General features: G+C 45.5%; 1 protein-coding gene across 3 annotated transcripts in view; it reads right to left on the reverse strand.

The window, feature by feature from the left end:
- Nucleotides 1-2,189: 2,189 nt before the first annotated feature.
- The window catches only part of KPNA6 (karyopherin subunit alpha 6), a 69,276-nt gene continuing 50,201 nt past the window's right edge, over nucleotides 2,190-21,264 (reverse strand). For all 3 annotated transcript variants that reach the window (XM_033227327.1, XM_033227328.1, XM_033227326.1), the window contains exons 5-14: nucleotides 20,043-20,137; nucleotides 18,845-18,976; nucleotides 17,661-17,749; nucleotides 16,319-16,418; nucleotides 15,843-16,006; nucleotides 15,321-15,399; nucleotides 12,396-12,521; nucleotides 11,343-11,470; nucleotides 8,655-8,833; nucleotides 2,190-8,022 (exon numbers count right to left, since the gene is read on the reverse strand). In XM_033227327.1, the coding sequence (XP_033083218.1) occupies nucleotides 7,835-8,022; nucleotides 8,655-8,833; nucleotides 11,343-11,470; nucleotides 12,396-12,521; nucleotides 15,321-15,399; nucleotides 15,843-16,006; nucleotides 16,319-16,418; nucleotides 17,661-17,749; nucleotides 18,845-18,976; nucleotides 20,043-20,137 (1,280 nt within the window). In that variant the 3' untranslated portion in view covers nucleotides 2,190-7,834. The remainder of the gene's footprint in view (nucleotides 8,023-8,654; nucleotides 8,834-11,342; nucleotides 11,471-12,395; nucleotides 12,522-15,320; nucleotides 15,400-15,842; nucleotides 16,007-16,318; nucleotides 16,419-17,660; nucleotides 17,750-18,844; nucleotides 18,977-20,042; nucleotides 20,138-21,264) is intronic.

Raw genomic sequence — 21,264 nt, forward strand, 5'->3', positions numbered from 1 at the left:
GCCACCGCGCCCGGCCGAGAAGATTGTTAACTGTTGTACTAATTGAGCGTTGGTTTAGGGCTGTTAGGATGTTAAATATTTCCCCCAAAGGCTCAGTGAAAGACTTCAGAGCAGTGCATTTTGGATTTCAGATTTTCAGATTAAGGAAGCTCAACCGGTAAAGTTTGAGAAAATCCCAAATTCGAAACACTTCTGGTCCCAAGCATGTTGGATAAGAGATATTCAACTTGTAGTATAATGATGGAACTGAGGCTCAGAAAGATTTGGAATCTAGGTGTCCTGAAACCAAGGCCCTGATTATTTCTAGAAAAGCATTCTGGAAATCTCTTGAGGAGGCACCATATAAATCAGGCCTTGATACATTTTCTTTTTTTTTTTTTTTTTGAGACGGAGTCGCGCTCTGTAGCCCAGGCTGGAGTGCAGTGGCCGGATCCCAGCTCACTGCAAGCTCCGCCTCCCGGGTTTACGCCATTCTCCTGCCGCAGCCTCCCGAGTAGCTGGGACTACAGGCGCCCGCCACCTCGCCCGGCTAGTTTTTTGTATTTTTTAGTAGAGACGGGGTTTCACCGTGTTAGCCAGGATGGTCTCGATCTCCTGACCTCGTGATCCGCCCGTCTCGGCCTCCCAAAGTGCTGGGATTACAGGCTTGAGCCACCGCGCCCGGCTGATACATTTTCATATAGAGGGTGGTGAGATAAAGAACATAAAAATGTATGCCTGGGGTGAAGGGTAGAGGATTAGTGGAAGGGCCAACAATAGCCTAGAGGGGCCGGCTAGGTAATGAGAACAGGCAAGAATATTTGACAGAAATATGGGCTAACAAGTTATTTTCTCCTTTGCTATAAACAATATATAGCAACAATATTAGCACCTGCCAGATTGAGAGAGAGGTGGTGATTGCAGTAAAATACAGCAGCTCTTGCACATTGTTACCAAGCAGAAACTCAGGCCGGGTAGGGCCAGATAGTATTTTTCTTTTTTGTAGATGGGTTTTACTTGGCTGCTGGGGCTGGAGTGCAGTGATCATTATAGCTCACTGCAGACTCGACCACCTGGACTCAAGTGATCCTCTTGCCCCAGCCTCCCAAGTAGCTAGGACTACAGGTATGTGCCACCACAGCCAGCTTTTAAATTTTTTTGTAGAGACAGGTCTCACTATGCTGCCCAGGCTGGTCTTGAACTCCTGGCCTCAAGTGATCCTCCTGCCTTGGCCTCCCAAAGGGTTGGGATTACAGGCATGAGCCAAAGAGCTTGGCCTCTTTTTAAAAATGGATACTTCATGACAGTCTTTTTCCAGACAGACATTTCTTGAGTTTTTAAAAAAATGTTGGCAACTAATTCAAACTTAAACACTCCGCCAAGCAAAACCTTCCTGTGGGTTCAATAAACTTTCTGGCTGCTTGTCTGTAATCTATGTTTTAGGAATTGATCTAAACTGAAAGGAGGAGTCTGTGAATTATTTGATCTTAAGAGGTTCAGGCCAGGCACGATGGCTCATGCCTGTAATCCCAACACTTTGGCGGAGGCAGGCGGATCACCTGAGATCAAGAGTTCAAGACCAGCCTGGCCAACGTGGTGAAACCGTCTCTACTAAAAATACAAAAATTAGCTGGGCGTGGTGGTGGGCGCCTGTAATCCCAGCTACTTGGGAGGCTAAGGCAGGAGAATTACTTGAACCCGGGAGGCAGAGGTTGCATTGAACCGAGGTCACGCCATTGCACTCTAGCCTGGATGCCAAGAATAAAAACCTCCGTTTCAAAAAAAAAAAAAAAAAGGTTCGAAGGGCTGTAGAGTAGTGCTGATGACAGTAAGTCAAAATCATTTAGAAAAACTCTAGAAAATGCAAACTGAAGTACAGTGACAGCCACAGATCAGTGTTTGCTGGAGGTGGGGCAGAAAGAAGGGATTCTCAAGCAGGAAGCTTATGGCTTATGAAGATCAGATATATTCACTATCTTGTGGTTGTTTTATGGGTGCATATGTTTCAATTTATCAAAGTGTATATACTTTAAATATGTACAATTTATTGTGTCAGTTATATTTCAATAAAGACGATGAAAAAAACTTTACAGCAGGTACAAGTTGGTACAACTCTTATTTCCACTGTTAAGCTACAAGTTTAAATACCTCCTTATTCTCTTCCCCCAAATCCAGTCTAGGGTCACTCCAAACCAAAGAAGACAATTTAGAACTTTGCAACAGGTTTTTATTTTTGCTTTATATCTATTACAGTGTTTGAAACCTAAAGAAATACATTTTCTCTTCAAATTTGGATGTGTATATAAATAACATTTGTCTGGACTCAGCACACTCAATGCCATGGTTTCTTGGCCTACGTATGCTCTGAAATCAAGCTGTGTCTGTCTACCCAGGGGCCCTGAGAACATGGAAAATAGAGTTTATAGTTATTAGAAAAATAAAAGCAAATGAATTTGCAAAGAAAAACCAGTGAGAAGGATTAGATTCATCTTCCAAGGGTCCATAGCTGGTAACTCAAGCCATTCTTGGGGGATATCCAGTCTCTTGAGTGGCTGGGACTCCATTACCCACTTTCCTTCTTTAATAGGTCAAAGGCAATTCCCACAAAAGCTGGCTAAAAAAGCCGACACCCAACTTCAGAGTCTGAGGGTTCATGAAGATGTGGACTTTTTTTTTTTTTTTTTTTTGAGACAGTCTCACCCTGTCACCCAGGCTGACGCAATCTTGGCTCACTGCAACCTCTGCCTCCTGGGTTCAAGAGATTCTCCTGCCTCAGCCTCCCGCGTAGCTGGGATCACAGGTGCCCACCATCACACCCGGCTACTTTTTTTTTTAAGTTGGGACGGGGTTTCACTATGTTGGCCAGGCTGGTTTTGAACTCCTGACCTCAAGTGATCCACCTGCCTCGGCCTCCCAAAGTGCTAGGATTACAGGCGTGAGCCACCGTGCCCAGCTGAAGATGTGGATTTTTTTTTTTTTTTTGAGACGGAGTCTCGCACTATCACCTGAGCTGAAATGCAGTTGCATAATCTTGGCTCACTGCAACCTCCGCCTTCTGGGTTCAAGTGATTCTCCTGCCTCATCCTCCCAAGTAGCTGGGATTACAGGCGTCTGCCACCACGCCCAGCTAATTTTTTGTATTTTTAGTAGAGACGAGGTTTCACTATGTTGCCAGGCTGGTCTCAAACTCCTGACCTTGTGATCCGCCCACCTCGGCCTCCCAAAGTGCTGGGATTACAGGCATGTGCCATCGTGCTCGGCCAGATGTGGACTCTTTAAGGACATGCTCTGAGTCAGAGGTAGGATCTCTGAGAGCTTACTACTTTGAATGCCCCCCAGGACACGGCATATATAACAGTTACAAGAGAACAGGGCTGGGGTTCAGCAGCAGGGTTCAGGTATGAGCTTATGTGGACATCAGAAGTCAGGCTGGCCCAAAAGCAGCTAGGCAGCCACTGAAGATATGCTACATAAACCTTTTCCCATGGTGTTCTGGGCCTAATATGTAATGCTGCCTCTTCTAACTCTCACAGTCAGCTTAGGTTCTGCACGTAGCCCAGACCTGAAGCAAAGTGCCCTTGCAGAGAAAAAAGTAACAGCTTGAATTCACAGATTTGGTTGGTCTTGACCTCAAATTCTTCCTTTGCCACAGTCTAAATCAGGGTATGGGGCTAGAGGACAGATAATGAGAGACTGAATCATTTATGAAGGCCTTGGCCAAAGAGCAGCTAGTGCCCACTACATGGACCCCAGTAGGGCCAAATTCTCAACTTGTTGGCTTACCAAAAGAATGAAAAAGCTCAAACAGAAAACATACTGGACAAGGTTGGTCTAGAACATGCAATCCTAAATGGCTATGGAAGAAATTTATTCTGAGCAATATCTCAGTCTCACACTCACTAAAGGGTAGTTCTATCAGGGAGATGTTTACCATGGTTTAGTGCACCAAGCTCTGCACCGCTCCCCAGGCTGCCAGGGAGGCAGAGAGGTACATACATTCCTAATGCCCCAGCCAGCCTGTTCTCCCTACTGCATCCCTGGATTACCTGCAAGGACCTGGGGAAATTGGCTCCCTGTCTTCAGCTGAGAGTCTGGAATCTGAACCCTAGATGAATCCCCTGAAGAATGCTCAAGATGATGGATACCAAGCTGAGTGAGTCTAGGGGAAAAGAGAGGCCTGAACAAAAGAGCTGGGGCCTTCAAAGAGGTGTGTGGGAGGTGAGGTTAGTAGTGTCAGGCTTTCCTATCCTTTCCTTCTAGTTTGTTTGAAACAAGTACAACTTTAGGGTATGGGGGGAAGGCAGGTAGACATGAAAAAATGGAAATACAGTTCATTCTGCTAGACAGTTTTCATTTTAAGCTGGTTTGGCTTGAGAAAAATAGAAAGTCTGTGCCTGAGAACCTTCTTTTCAGAGCTCTCCCTTATTTAAGTACAATAGCAGCTATAATCTGTGCAGCTCGGCTCCAAAAAACAGGGCTCCTGGAAGATGGTTTTCATGGCAGAGAGTTGATGGGGTAGATTAATGGGCTCTAGGTAAGGAGGAACACCAAGGGTGTCTGACAACTGAGGTCAACACCTGCTCCCTGGGGGTGCCATTTGTATTCCCTGACCCATGTAACAAGACTGGCCAGCTGTGGGTGGAATCCATGTGGTTCTATCAGAAGGTTGCAGCCAACATCAAGGCCAGGCAGTCACTGGGGTCAGCTGGGATCTGAAGGCAGGCTTCTAAGACCAGAGACCCTGTTAGTACTAAAGATGATGATTTGGGAGTGGGATGCCTGGAGGGGCTGGCACCGTTCAAAAAAGTATTTGAACATATTAGTCAAGAAAAGGGCTCCTTGCCCCTCCTAATCCATATCTAGATACCCCTAACCAGAGATCTTAAAAAGGATAGACCAGCCATATGCCAACATGCCAGGATTCCAAAAGCATGCCTCAAGTAGTTAGGGTATTCCCTACAGCAGACTGGGGTAGGGGGGCTCCATCCTGGCAATAACCAGAGAGCCTTAGCTCGCTTAGGCCAGGGTCTGGAATCTAGATGGAGACTGCCCACAAACAGTGGCTCTCAAGCCTGGGCTAAATAAATAATATTTTGCTTCATTACATGGCCAAAGGGGGAGATAGAAAAGATGGTACTACTGACTCTGTGGGCTGGAAGAACTTCACCTGTTGGTTGAAAGCGTTGATTAAAGGAAGATAACAGGAAAACCTGGTCTGGAGAAGACACAAATGAAAACTCCTAGAGGCCACTTTTCTCTGATGAGAAATCTAGCCTCATACTCTGCCCCCAGTAGACTTTAGCCTTTGGAGCTCTTAGGGAAAACTGGCTCTAAGCAGCAGCCAGATGACCAAAAAAATTTTCCATCTGGTACAGGACCTGGAGCTGAAGCCAAAGCAGATTTTGGAGGAACAGCTGGGCAAGCAGGATGTGTATGTCTTACACTAAGAATCTGGTCCCAATATCAGGGACTTAACTGTTACTTGAGATGTACAAAGTAGATCCTACTAAATTGCCCTTTGGATGAGAACAATGGGAGGAGGTTGGGTGGGGGAGGGCTTTTTTTTTTTTTTTTTTTTTTAACTGTAAGAGAATGGTTTTGTAATGGAGGTAGCAGGCCAAGTGAAAAAACGATTCTGCCCCCTGCCTTTCTGGGAGATTGGGAGTTGGCAGCCATCATTCCCAACCTGATAAGTGGCATCTGACTCACCAAGGTGGTACACCATGGGTGTGATTTTTCAGGGACAATTGCCAGCCCTAAACCATCCTCCTCAGAAAATGGCTTTGAAGTGGGACTGCAGCACTAGGAGAGGGAAAATTCAAGACTAATGGCCAGCAAAAGTACCTGAACTTTAGGTCTATAAGCAGAAGGGTGTGGATTTCACCTGAGCCAGGAGATGTGTAGCAATAGAAGCAAGAATGGCATTGTTTCAGAGGAAGGAAAAGCAGAGCTTGGAGCTGGATGCCTCTTGACAAACCACAGTGGGGAGGTAGGGGTGGGGCAGACCGTGCCTTCAGCTCCACAGCTGGTCTACACCAACTTCCTCTACTCCTATCCAAACAGGTGGGCTTTACTATCACATGTAATCCACCCAGAGGCACAGGCAAGCCACTGAGGCAATGCACTACTGTAATTCAAACAGAAAGAAAAGGCATCTGGATTATAATTGTCACAAGGAAGGGAAAACCTAAACCAGGAACAAGGATCCCAAACAGGGAAGATAAGCAATAGCTCTTAAGAAAAAAAAAAAAAAAAAAAAAGCAAGCTACTAAGTTTCAGTGATAATAGATAATAGGAGAGGCAGCCATGGGTGATCGGTTATGTGGACAATGGCCACTGAGATTGAATTTGACAAGGCAAACTGCTTCTGAGTTTCCTGGTACAAGCAGGATGTTCAGCAGTAAGGACAGAGTAGCAGACTTCACCTGGCCCTGAGGCCATCCTTGCTCCCTTCAGGTCCTGGGACAATCAGGCCATGTTGACCTGCTTTATGAAGGTTCCAGAGTTGAAGGTTGGTCCCAGGTGGTGGTCCAGAATCCAAGCAGAGAGGAAAAGGACCAAGCTCAGGCCTCCTGAGCGAGGAAGCATCCACATCTCTTTTTGGTCTTCCTCACAGTATCCTACTTACAGAAATGACAGACAGTTCTTCCTCTTGAGACCAATTAAGATTGACCTACCTAATATATAGAATATAAAAAAATACAGAACTTTTTGACATTCTCTCCTTTAGAAGTAAAATATACATGATCCAACTATGGAAGAGGAAGAAGAAAAGGCCAAAGGCAGGGATCCCTGACTATCCCAATACATGACACTCTCACTCCAACCTCCTCTGCAGCTTACAGGTCACCAGAGCAGGGACTTTCTCCTCAGGAGAGAGGAAGGACCACAGCCCCCTATCTCAAGCTTAGGAGAATATACAGCCACCTCAGAGGTTCTCTAAACCCCGAGTGGGAATTTTCAAGTAAACAAATGAAGTTGGGTCGCACCATTTGGAAGGTGAGTAGGAAATATGGGATCAGTAGCTATACGTGGGAAGCCCTATCTGAAGGCCTGTGCTCCTCCCCTGCACTCCCACTGGTGTACTTGAGACACTCCAGGAGAGTGAGGAGGATCTCCCAAACTAAAGAGGTCTGGGCAAAGAGTCAGAGGGAGGGAGGGACCTTTGTTTCATGGTAGCCTCCCCATCAGCCTAGTCTAGTCCCAGGCAATGCAGGCAGCTGGGTTTACTAAAACCAGGAACTCGTGGCTCTTGGGAAGAGCAATCTTAATACAAGAAAAATGTGCAAAAGAAAAAATTAAATAACTCAATCCAAGCGTACAAGATTAATATTCTGTCAGAGCAAGAACACTTTGTTTTGGGTTTCTCCCTTCCCCTCCCACCTCCCACCTCTGGAATATACCGTCTGCTCAAGTACCCAAGATAAGAGTTACACAGATCAGGGCAGAGGACTGGGAAGAATGAAAAAAGATAAAGGGAAGGAAGTCACCACTGAAGAAAAAAAGAAAAAAAATAAAAATAAAAAAAGGTGCAAATTGATTACCTTAGTCCTCCTTTGTCTACCCCTGGGCTCCTGGGTTAAAGACATGTGTGCAGCCAAAATATAGTGTAAGGAAGAAAAACCCAACACGTCCCCTTCTTGTCACAAAACCCAAAGGTGAGCCTCAGATGGTTCTGTCTGTCCAGAGGGTGCTCCCTCCAGGGAAGGGGGTGGAGCAGGTCAAGAGCACAGTCTCCAGGGCAGCAGAGGTGTGTGGTGGCTGATGGTGGGGACACTGGTTTCCCGCCCACCAGGGGCTGCTCTTCCGCTGGCTGGTGGTGCTTCCCATCCCCTCCCCTCCCCGGAGGCAGATATTATAGCTGGAAGCCCTCCATGGGGGCCTCAGGCTGCTGGAAGATGAACTGCTGTTGCGTTTCATCCACTTGGGGAGCCAGGCTGCTATCATCGTCTTCTACACCAAAGTAGTGCTCAATGAGGTCGAAGGCCTTCTGGTAGATTTCTTGGTTCTCGTGGCTCTGGAGAAACTCAATTTTATCCAAGCCTACAATAGTAAGAAGGAAGGAGAGGGAAGTGTGAGTGCTTTTCTATGGGCAGGTGAAACATTTACCTATTTTTCCTTCCATGAGGTATGTTAGTGCTTACAAACACAAGTCATATGATCAGATCACTCTTGGACCTGAAAGAGGAGAGTTAAGATTTCTTCTCAAAACTACAGAATCCCAAAGGAAAGAGACCAAAATGTCAGTTACAGAGATTCTAGTCCTGATTCTGCTTTAAACTAGGTACATGACCTGGGCAAATCATCAGCCTCTCACGGATGAGTGATGAGTCAATCCAGCACTCTTATCAGAAAGAGAACTTATCTATCGCTCCTTAGAAGGAGAAGAAACTGGTGGGAGACAACTCTGAACTCAAAAGATGAGCCAAATCCAAATCCTAACTGTACCCCAGCTACTCAGTTCATCCCCGTTATACTCATGGTAACATCTGAAACCCTGTGATGGTTAAACTTGGCTAGGGCAGGAGCTCTTAACTGTTCTGGAGATACAGACGTCAGTCTCATGGAAGCTATGGATGCTCCCCAACCCACACTCTGCCATCACCAACATATGTATACCATGTTGGAGGCCTACAGTCTCAGGTTCTGACCTAGATTGAGGAGAGGGCACATACCATAGGCTTCTTCTATGAGGCCACAATAGGGATTGACCCCTGAGCCACTGCGCTTGCCCTCTTGCTCTCCAAGCCGCAGGATGTTCTCCAGTCCATTGAGGGCCACTTGCACAATCTTCGAATCCATCACAGTCAGCAAATCACATAGGGGTTTGATGCAGCCCAGTGAGACCAGGTACCTAGGGGCCAGAGACCAGGCAAGTTCTAAACTAGCACAGGACAAATGAAGTGCTGGACAGGTACTCTGCACTCTCAGCAACTCACTCTTACTAATTTATTTTTTTATTTTTTATTTTTATTTTTATTTTTTTTGAGACGGAGTCTCGCTCTGTCCCCCTGGCTGGAGTGCAGTGGCGCGATCTCAGCTCACTGCAAGCTCCGCCTCCTGGGTTCATGCCATTCTTCTGCCTCAGCCTCCTGAGTAGCTGGGACTATAGGCGCCCGCCACCGCGCCCGGCTAATTTTTTGTATTTTTAGTAGAGATGGGGATTCACCGTGGTCTCGATCTCCTGACCTTGTGATCCGCCCACCTCGGCCTCCCAAAGTGCTGGGATTACAGGCGTAAGCCACCGCGCCCGGCCTTATTTTTTTTATTTTTAAGAATTGTGCAACACCTCATTCCACGCCAGAGAATGAGAGTCTTCCCCAACTAAGTCTTTTTTTTTTTTTTTGAGACGGTCTTGCTCTGTCACCCAGGCTGGGGTGCAGTGGTGCGATCCCAGGGCACTGCAGCATCAAACTCCTGGGCTCAAGTGATCCTCCTGCCTCAGCCTCCCAAACAGCTGTGACTACAGGTGTGTGCCACCATTCTCAGCTAATTTTATTTTTTATTTTTTGTAGAGACAAAGTCTCATTATGTTGCCCAGGCTGGTCTCAAATTGCTAGTTTCAAGTGATCCTCCCACCTTGGCCTCCCAAAGTGCTGGGATTATAGGTGTGAGCCACTGCTCTTACTGAGCCTTGATAACTGCTTATCCTTTCTCTATCTCTCTACCTTCCTGTTGATATTGGTCTAGTTCATTTCACATGTGGATGCTACCAAACATTCCTCCTCCTTGCTCTAATGTCTCCTTAGCTGCAACATTACCCCTCTGAACATATCACTTCCCTGATTAAAATTTTTCACAGGCTCCCTATTTCCCTGAATTCCAAATTCTGTGGCACCACAATACCATAATACCACAAGCCCAGCCCAGCCTGGATGCCCTGCAATCTGGCTCCCAGTCCTTTTCTAGCTCTGCCTCCCATTATTCCCTTCCAAGGACAATACATTCTAGTCACACTTGTAAAGGTCTCCAGGTTTCTGATTCTTGTACCTTTATTTATGCTTTTCCCTAAGAGGCCTTTTACAATCCCCTATTTATCCTTCAAAGCTTAACTCAACAGCTATCTCTTTTCTCCTAAGGCTTTACATATACTGACTATGCTCCCCTTAACAGGCAACAGGTGAAGGGCAAGACACCTATCTATTCCCACCACTTCCCACTAATGTTCAGATAATGGAAACTAAAATAAAAGAGTACACAGGCCTGGTGCTTCATGCTTGTAATCTCAGCACTTTGGGAAGCCGAGGTGGGAGCATCACCTGAGGTCAGGAGTTCAAAACCAGTCTGCTAACATGGTGAAACCCCGTGTCTACTAAAAATACAAATAATTGGCCGGGCGTGGTGGCACGCGCCTGTAATCCCAGCTACTCAGGAGGCTAAAGCGGAAGAATCGCTTGAACCTGGGAGGCAGAGGTTGCAGTCTCAAAAAGAGTACACATACACAAAATAGCTTTCTATTAGCTTCTTTCAAGTCTCATACCCCAAATTAATTTCCCAAAGAAGCTGCTTTTTTGTTTGAGACAGGACCTTGCTCTGTGGCAAAGGCTGGAGTATAGTGGCATAATCACAGCTTATTACAGCTGTGACCTCTTGGGCTCAGGTGATCCTCCTGCTTCAGCCTACTGAGTAGCTGCGGCCATAGGCACACACCACTACAACCTGCTAATTTTTACATTTTTGTACACAAGGTGTCCCTATGTTGCCCAGGCTAGTCTTGAACTCCTGAGTTTAAAGGATCCTCCTGCTTCAGCTTCCCAAGGTGCTGGGATAACAGACATGAGCCATCACACCGGCTTGCTTGTTGGTTTTTTGTTTTTTTTTTCACACACTCTGGCTCTGTCACTCAGGCTGGAGTGCGGTGGTACAATCACAGTTCACTGCAGCCTTGACCTTCCAGGCTCAAGCCATCCTCCCATCTCAGCTGGGACTACAGGCACATGCCACCATGCCCAGCTAATTTTTGTATCTTTTGTAGAGATAGAGTCTTCTTATGTTGGCCAGGCTGAAGAAACTGTTTTGACTGAGCCACAGCACGGTTCCCCTTCATTTGTAGAAATAATTGAGAACTACATAGATTTCAGTTCTCTGTTGGATAGGAAAAGGTAGAGAAAAGATGGATACCCATGTCATGTTTCTCTTCTCCAGAAGGGAAAACTGGTCCCTCGAATAGATTCCCACATGGCTTACATGGAATCTATTCCAGATTCTAGTGACACTGTAGCAGTTTACCAGTAAAATTCTATTACATCGAGACTGGGGGGCAGACCTGTCTGAGCAAGAGCAGTTTATAGGTCACCTATAAACCAGGAGCAAACAGGGAGAGCATCCATATCATTCAAGACAATGGGAAAGGAATGTAATACCTGATCTGCTCAGGGGTTCCTCCTGATGTGGCATTGGTGATGGCCCAGGCTGCCTCTTTCCTTGTACGAAACTCTGCTTTCTGAAGGATTTCGATCAACACAGGGAAGATATTTGCATCTATAACAGCCTGAGAGAGGATTGAGGGGAGGCAGATGGAAAGAAAAAGTCATTTCAGGATGATAAATAAATCTAGTCCCCAAATCAGCTAAGACTTAGTCATCTTCCCCATTCTGGGAGTTTTCTTTTGTTCTTCCTATATAGGTGACAGGCTACTACAGAAGAACCCAGTTTTGGTTACCCAGCTTCTTTGACCAATAGTACATACTGACTCCAATTTCTTTCTTTTTTTTTTTTTTCTGAGACAGAGTCTCGCTCTGTCGCCCAGGCTGGAGTGCAGTGGCGTGATCTCAGCTCACTATAAGCTCTGCCTGCCGGGTTCACACCATTGTCCTGCCTCAGCCTCCTGACTAGGTGGGACTACAGGCACCCGCCACCACGCCTGGCTAATTTTTTTTTTTTTTTTTTTGTATTTTCAGAGACAGGGTTTCACCATGTTAGCCAGGATGGTCTCGATCTCCTGACCTCATGATCCGCCCGCCTCGGCCTCCCAAAGTGCTGGAATTACAGGCATGAGCCACTGTGCCTGGCCCCTCTTTTTTTTTTTTTTGGAGACAAAGTCTCGCTCTGTTCCCCAGGCTAGAGTACAGTGGCGAGATCTCAGCTCACTGCAACTTTTGCCTCCTGGGTTCAAGCGATTCTTCTGCCTCAGCCTCCCGAATAGCTGAGATTACAGGTGCCCACCACCACACTCGTCTAATTTTTGTATTTTTAGTAGAGATGTGATTTCACCATGTTGGCCAGGCTGGTCTCAAACTCCTGACCTCACGATCCGCCCGCCTCGGCCTCCCAAAGTGCTGGGACTACAGGCATGAGCCAACATGCCTGGCCAATTTTAAAAGGGAAACAAATTCTTTCTTCTGAAAGCAAATATTCCAGCAACCTCCCATGTTCCTATGACTTCCCATGCCCCTTGACTTCCCTGCCTGTTTTACCTGTATTTGAGCCCTGTTGCCAGCAGTAATATTTGAAATAGTCCAGCACGCTTCCTTTCGGATTGACTCCTTGGGACTGCTCAACAAGTGGAGAAGGCAAGGTAGGGCTGAACAGTTAAGAATGACCTAGAACACCAAAAGCATAGGAAACAAAAGAAAAATTAGATAAACTGTTTTTAATTTTTTAAAATGTTTTTCTTTCCTTTTTTTTTTTTTTTTTTTTTTTTGGAGACACAGTCTTGCCCTGACGCCCAGGCTGGAGTGCAGTGGCACAATCTCGGCTCACTGCAACCTCCACCTCCCAGGTTCAAGTGATTCTCCAGCCTTAGCCTCCCGAGATGCTGGGATTACAGACGCCCACAACCATGCCCGGCTAATTTTTGTATTTTTAGTAGAGATGGGGTTTCATCATGTTGGCCAGGCTGGTCTCGAGCTCCTGACTTCGGGTGATCTGCCTGCCTCGGCCTCCCAAAGTGTTGGGATTACAGGCGTGAGTCACTGTGCCTGGCCTAATTTTTTTTCTTGAAACAGGGTCTCGCTCTGTTGCCTAGGCTGGAGTGCAGTGGCATGATCACAGCTTACTGCAGCCTTGACCTCCCAGTCTCAAACAATCCTCCTACTTCAGCCTCTTGAGTAGCTGGGGACTCCTGAGTAGCAGGGTGTTTTTTTTGTAGAGACAGGGTCTTCCCATGTTGTAGGGCTGGTCTCAAACTTCCAAGCTCAAGCGATCCTCCTGCCTCAGCCTCCCAAAGTGCTGGAATTACAGGCGTGAGCCACCGCACCTGGCCCAGGTAAACTGGACTTAATCAAAATAAAAAACTTTTGTGCATCAAGACATTGGAGTAAGCTGGGCACAGTGGTATGTTCCTGCAGTCCCAGCTACTCAGGAGGCTGAGGCAGTAGGATCACCTCAGCACGAGCATTCAAGGCCAGCCGGGGCAACACAGTGATAGCCTCTAAAAAAAAAATTTAAAAAGAAAAGAAAGTTGGTCTGGGTGAGGTGGCTTCATGCCTGTAATCCCACCACTTTGAGAAGCCAAAGTGGGAGGACTGCTTAAGCCCAGTAGTTCAAGACCAGCCTGGGCAACATGGTAAAACCCTCTCTCTCCAAAAAAACCAATTCAAAAAATTAGCTAGGCGTGATGGTGCATGCCTGTAGTACCAGCTACTTGGGAGGCTGAGGTGGTAGGATTGCTTTGAGCTCAGGAGGCAGAGGTTGTAGTGAGCCGAGATGGCATCATTGCACTCTAGCCCGGCTGACAAAGAGAGACTCTGTCTCAATTTTTAAAAATTAAATAAATTAAAAAGTTTATTTTTTAAAGACACCAAAGTTAAAAAACCACAGAACAAGAGAAAATATTTGCAAAACATGTATCTGATAAGAGATTAATATCCAGAACATATGAAGAACTCCCAAAATTGAACAACCAGAAAACTCAACAACCCAATTAAAACACAAGCAAAAGACTTGAATAGACATGTGTCCAAAAAAAAAAAAAAAGAAACAACAAAAAAAACACAGATGGCCAATAAGCATATGAAAAGATGCTCAACATTACTAATCATTAGAAAAATGCAAATAAAAACCACAATGAAATATCACTTCACACCCTTTAGGGTGGGTATTGTAAAAACAAAAAAAAGAAGTAAAGAAAAACGGAAAATAACAACCATTGGCAAGGCTGTGGGGAAGTTGGAACATGATGCATTGTTGGAGGGAATGTAAGATGGCATAGCAGCTGTGCAAAACAGTATGGTGGCCCCTCAAAACAATTAAGCATAAAATTAGAACATGATCCAGCAATTCCATAATGGGTATATACCCAAAAGGACTGAAAACAGGGACTTGAACAAATATTTGTACACCAATGTTCATAGCAGCATTATTCACAATAGCCAAAAGGTGGAAACAACCCAAATGTCTATAGATGGATGAACGGATAAATAAAATATGGTATATACACACAGTGGAATATCATTCAGCCTTACAAAGGAGTTCTGATACATGCTATGACATGGATGAATCTTAAAGATACTAGGCTAAGTGAAATAAACCAGACGAGAAAGAATAAACACTGTATGATTCTACTTACATGAGGTACTTAGAGCACTCAAACTCACAGAGGCAGAAAATAGAATGGTGTTTACTAGGCACTGAGGGGAAGGGAGAATGGGGAGTTACTGTTTAATGTGTACAGAGTTTCAGTTTGAGATGATGAAAAAAATTCTGTAGCTGGCTAGTGGTGATGACAGAGAAACAACGTGAATGTACTTTATGCCAATGAAATGGTTAAAATGGTAAAATTTACATTGTATTTTAAAGTACATACATATACATATACAAAGTAACCCAGAAAATGAGTATGTGGGTTTGAGTGTTTGAGTGAGACTACTCACCTGTAAAAAACCTGTCCAGAATCCCACATAATTATGCCAGCTACTCAAAACCCAAAGAATACCCAAATCTCTAGCCTTTGAGCAGGGGAACCTTGTTTACTATGCCCTCACCAGAGGGGCTATTTACAAAAGATTAATCCAAGGTCCATGATATCCATGAGACCCTAAAGATCTAGGAAGTAGGGGTGGAGTTCCATAGCTTTCAGTATCTCAGAGGGACCATGACTCAAACTTAACTACCTCACAATGTCCCAGGTGGTAAGCCCAAATATTCCATTTAGTTTTCCTTCACCCATTCGATGATGATTTGTTCCCAATTTATGGAAGAAAAGAAGGAACCAAGTTTCCCATGACTGCTTAGAGAGTGACAGAGCTGGAACTTTTCACTCAAGCCCACACTTTCTTTCTTAGACCATAGTGCCTCCCATCAGGACCACAGCCCTTTGCAGGAAAGGCTTTTGTCCACAGACATCTCTCCACAAGGTCTTCCACAGCTGGTCTAACATCCTGCACCCTCCTCTTTCTTACCTGGGTCTGGATGTCATCCCCAGTGACGATGTTACCCACGGCTCTCAGGGCAGGAGAAGCCACTTTGTAATCATTGTGCCTACAGAGGAGGGAGATCTGATCAGCAGAAGGCCAGCACACCATTTTCGGCCCTGCTGACTCTTATCTCTTTAGTCTGAGCCCAGATAAGCTTAAGAAACCTGTACCCTCTTTTTTCTTTTTTTTTTTTCTTTGAGACGGAGTCTTGCCCTGTCGCCCAGGCTGGAGTGCAATGGAGTGATCTCGGCTCACTGCAACCTCCGCCTCCCAGGTTCAAACGATTCTCCTGCCTCAACCTCCCGAGTAGCTGGGATTACAGGTGCCTGCCAGCACGCCTAGCTAATTTTTGTATTTTTAGTAGACACAAGGTTTCACCATGTTGGTCAGGCTGGTCTCGAACTCCTGACCTCATGATCCGCCTGCCTTGGCCTCCCAAAGTGCTGGGATTATAAGTGTGAGCCACCGTGCCTAGCCAGAACCTGTACCCCTTCTAAGACCACTCACATCAGCAGCTCTACCAATCTCCGGCAGACTCCAGAGTCTATGACTGCCTGGATCTTCTCATTGGGTCCATCAGACAGATAAGAAAGGGCCCAGCAAGCATCTGCCAGCAAGTCTGAGTCGCTGCTGAAGAGTAGGCGAGACAGTACAGGCAAACAAGGAGAGACCTGTGGGAAGCGGAGTGAGAAAGAGTCATAGCGGGACAACACTATATCAGCTCTAACATGAACCCTAACACTGCAACCACCCCCGCTCCCAACACACACAAAGTAATTCCAGACCCTAGGGATCGCTACTACGTTAAACATTTAGATCTACCTTTTCACTTCACTATCCAGGCACACAAGATCATCTACTTCACTAACAATTGCTTCTTTCAGTTTCCCATGATTTGAGACTCCAAGGAGTATCCCAAAGACTTAAAAACTCCATATGAAGGAACCTGATGTCACTCGGGGTCTAGTAAGTAGCTCTCTCACCTTTGCAAACTCTGGGGGTGGGTTCTTCCCTCGGCAGAGATTTGACAGGGCCCAGACAGCATTCCGTGTCATTGTCAGTCGTGTGGACTTGGTAAGGAGTCTGAAGGAAACAGCAAAGCCAGATCCTGAGCACTAAGGCCTTGGCATAGGGCTGTTGCCAATGAACCCAGAGACAAATCCAGTCAGACCTCTCAGACTCTAGCAGCCTGTTTCTTCCTACTCATAGACCTAAGTTAACAGAGCTGGTATTAGTTAGGAGGCCAACCTCTATACAGAGTATTCATTTCAGGACCATCTGTAGCTAGTTAATATCATAGCTAATAGGGACAAAACAGAGGGCTAGATCTCGAGTAAGCCGATAAAGCTTCTAAGGCAGGATATATAGTGCCCATAACCCTGGCCACAAGTCCAGGACAAGGAATGGTGTTCCCTGAAAATAAAAGCTAAAAGTCTAAGAAATAAAAGCTATAGGTCTACTGTGAGAGTTTTAGCCACACAGTATGGAATAATTTTCTGTGAAGGGTCCAAGAAAGAGATAGTGGTAGGCTATGAGACTGTGGTCTCTGAAGAACAGTTCATTCATCTGTTTTGGTTTAGACATAGTTTACTCTAAGGGCATGGAGGGAAGGATGGGAGAGGGATACAATGACGCTTCATGGGGTCTTTGATCTATAATTTACAACAGAGCCGTCCAATGTATGTATGCATGACCTCATAGCGAATTAATGCATTTTGTAGAGAAGGTTGGATTTTTCCAGATGGGCTAGTCCTGCCTCTCTCCCCTGGCTCAACAATGAGGAGGATATGAGGGTACGACTAACATGAGGTTATGCAGTGCCATGAAGTGAGGAACAACATCCTTCTTGGCAGATGGGTGGCACAATCTTTTTTTTTTTTTTCACTCTGTTGCCCAGGCTGAAGTACAATGGTATGATCACAGTTCACTGTAGCCTTGATCTCCCTGGGCTCAGGTGATCCTCCCTGCCTCAGCCTCCCAAGTAGCTGGGTCTACAGGTGCATGCCACCACACCTGGCTAACTTTTTGTATTTTTTGTAGAGTTGGGGTTTCAACATGTTGCCCAGGCTGGTTTTGAACTCTGGGCTCAAGGGATGCACCTGCTCTGGTCTACCAAAGTGCTGGGATTATAGGCATAAGCCACCATGCCCGGCCACAACCTTCTCAATCTCCAAAGATACCTATCTTTTACTTTGGCAATCAGAATGCATTTTTATAGTTTTTGTACTTACCTATCATCTTAAGGAATCAAGTATGCTGCCCCCGGATGACCTGCCACATGGCCACCCTATAGAGACCCAGGTACAGATTATTATAATTACTCACGTTAACAAAGGATTAAGGATGGAACAGTTCAAGACGTAATCTCGGCAAACAGAGCTATCTCCAGCTATGTTTCCCAGTGCCCAGACTGCCTGAAAAGGGGATAATGAAACTGTCACCCACAAAGCCTGGTACTTCTGTGAGTACTTTATAGCCACAACTGCAAAGTGAGTACCCACCAGGATGAGGATGATGTCAAGGCCCCAAATACACTATATAAGCTCAGGTAACCTCCCTATTGAAATCCTTATTGAGCACTTGTTCTACAAGGACCTATCCCCTGGGAGTTCCTGGTTCAGCCGGGAGAGACAGGCTGCCATCTGTACCGTAGCCAGAGAAGCCAAAACAACATCGCCCAGAAAAGGAGAAAGTAATCAGAAAGTTGCATTTTTTTTTTTTTTTTGAGATGGAGTCTCACTGTGTTACCCAGGCTGGAGTGCAGTGGTGTGATCATGGCTTACTGTAACCTCCACCTACCGGGTCAAGTGATTCTCCTGCCTCAGCCTCCTGAATAGCTGGGATTATAGGCGTGTGCTACCACACCCGGCTAATTTTTTGTATTTTTAGTAGAGATGGGGTTTCACCATGTTGGTCAGGCTGGTCTTGAACTCCTGACCTCGTGATTTGCTCACCTCGGCCTCTCAAAGTGCTGGGATTACAGGCGTGAGCCACCGCGCCCGGCGAAAGTTGCACTCTTGTAGCTGCCTTGGACCAACTCTATATGTAGTAATGGAGGAAAGTGCCCGCTACCACTCTCCAATTCTATCCAACTAGCAAGAAATCAATGGGAGAAATGGAAGTTGTACCTTTATCTCCATGATCTCTGGGTACTAAGATATGGGTACTGTGGTGTCTTTTTTCCAATGGCACTTCCAACAACAAATGTATAGAGTTTTTTCCACATCAACCACCCATTCTCTGACACCAACCGTGTGTCCAACAATTTAATTCAATTCAACATTAACACCTAGAGTTAATGCAGACCTCACAGGTTAGTTCCACAAGACTGCCCCCACTTGAGATACCATTTCCAAGTCCCAGGGACCATCTGTACTTGATACTCCTATCACTCAGGAAATTCCAAGAGTTTTAATTTTAACACTGTGCCAAGAACCAGGACAAAGACCAAATACATTTTTTATTATACCACAGGTACTATAAAGAATCATACCAAATCTAAGCATTACCTGTTCCTGAACATCCTCAAAGTCTGAATTAAGCAGCTCTATAAAAATGGGGACAGCCCCTGCTTCAATGACAATTTTGGTCTGCTGAGAGGTTCCAGAGGCAATATTCGTTAGAGCCCAGGCAGCTTCAAACTGAAAGTGAGATTAAGTAATAATTGAAAGGTCATTTCAGACTGAGCAGCCATGCCTATCAGCTGGCTCAGAACAGTAAGCCTCCTGCCCATGAATTTAAAAAACCAAAAACAACCTCACAAAACACAAGCAAGTCTCTTGCCCATGAATTTAAAACACACACACACACACACACACACACACACACAGAAAATACAAGCCTTTCCCCTCCCATCTTTAGAGAGTGGGAAGATGCAGTGATGTGATATACATGGGAATAAGACATTGGGCTTCTAGGGTCCCAGGTTTAGTCCTGCACTACCACAGAACTTATGCATCCTTTGCCAGGTCACTTTTTTATTTCCTGAGCTTCACTTTCTTCATTTCTGAAATGAGGATTAGAATGAAATGTGTCTCTCAAAGTCCCTTTCAGCTGAGTTTTGGCAAGTCCCAATGGATTGACCATCACCCATCTCTGAAACAAGAGACCTAGAGAGGCTAAACGATTTGCCTCGGTGACACAGGTAGTGGACTAAACCCTCTGATTTATAAATGAATGATTAGTCTATCATAGTCTTGTGTCTTTCCTTTGAAATTGTTTTAAGGAAGAGATTTTGGCTGTGAGGGAACTGATGGTTTCTCCTGAATGTTTCCTAATATTACCTGTATACTTCCTGAGAGAGATGTCAATAGAAACGTCTCACTGCAATTTCTTGGAAGTAGGGTTTTCATCTAATAACCCCTTCCCAGTAGTGGGGGACTGGGGGTGAGGTGGGGATAAGTAATGGGTACAATAAAACCCAGAAAGAATTAATAAGACTTACTATTTGATAACACAATAGGGTGACTATAGTCAATAGTAACTACACAATTTAAAATAACTTAAAGTGCATAATTGGATTGTTTGCAACTTAAAGGATAAATGCTTGAGGAAATGGATACCCCATTCTCCATGATTTGCTTATTTCAAATTGCAGGCTTGTGTCAAAACATCTCATGTACCCCATAAATATATACATCTACCCTGTATCCCCCCAAAATTAAAAACAAAGTAAGACAAAACAAACCTCTTCCCTTCAGGCCTCACCTGTAATGTACAATTCTCATTCCTCTTCAGAAACTCCACGAACCGATCGACCACTCTTGGAGTGTTGATAACTTCATCTATTGGAGGACTAGGCTCTGGATAAGGGAGAAGGGAAAATAAAAACGCAGGAGAAGCTTTTGCTGATCCCTCATAGGGGTCAGCTTGCAATCCTTCTTAGATACTTCTGACCACCCTCCTTACAAACATTCCCAAACTCCCTTCTGGTAAGGTGGTTTTAACAATATCTGCTCATCTTTGAACTGTATAATACAGTTGGAATGTTAAAGAGTAAAGCCAATCCTAATTTAAGTATGCTCATCTTTGGCTTACTAAATGTAAGCAAAGAAAGGTGTGGGAGAGAGGAATGCCTAAGGGATGAACAACCGTGGTCTACATATTTCCCTTTCTTTTTTTTTTTTTTTTTTTGAGACGGAGTCTCGCTCTGCCGCCCAGGCTGGAGTGCAGTGGCCGGGTCTCAGCTCACTGCAAGCTCCGCCTCCCGGGTTTACGCCATTCTCCTGCCTCAGCCTCCCAAGCAGCTGGGACTACAGGCGCCCGCCATGTCGCCCGGCTAGTTTTTTGTATTTTTTAGTAGAGATGGGGTTTCACCATGTTAGCCAGGATGGTCTCAATCTCCTGACCTCGTGATCCGCCCGTCTCGGCCTCCCAAAGTGCTGGGATTACAGGCTTGAGCCACCGCGCCCGGCCCACATTTCCCTTTCGAGAAAGACCAGTATTGGCCGGGCGCGGTGGCTCAAGCCTGTAATCCCAGCACTTTGGGAGGCCGAGACGGGCGGATCACGAGGTCAAGAGATCGAGACCATCTGGCTAACACAGTGAAACCCCGTCTCTACTAAAAATACAAAAACTAGCTGGGCGAGGTGGTGGGCGCCTGTAGTCCCAGCTACTCGGGAGGCTGAGGCAGGAGAATGGTGTAAACCCGGGAGGCAGAGCTTGCAGTGAGCTGAGATCCGGCCACTGCACTCCAGTCCGGGCGACAGAGCGAGACTCTGCCTCAAAAAAAAAAAAAAAAAAAAACCAGTATTCTCTTCTTGGGAAGACTATTTGATAACTGAAACAAGAGGTATTTTCCTATCATACATTAAATTTTTATTAAGTACCTATGGTGTGCCACACAGTTCTAGGTACAGAGGACACAGGAGGGAACAAAAACAAAACTCTCTGCCCTCAGCTTACATCCTAGTGGGAAGAGTCATTTTAT

Source organism: Trachypithecus francoisi, unplaced genomic scaffold (assembly GCF_009764315.1).
Source record: "Trachypithecus francoisi isolate TF-2019V2 unplaced genomic scaffold, Tfra_2.0 Lachesis_group12, whole genome shotgun sequence".
Taxonomy (NCBI): Eukaryota; Metazoa; Chordata; class Mammalia; order Primates; family Cercopithecidae; genus Trachypithecus; species Trachypithecus francoisi.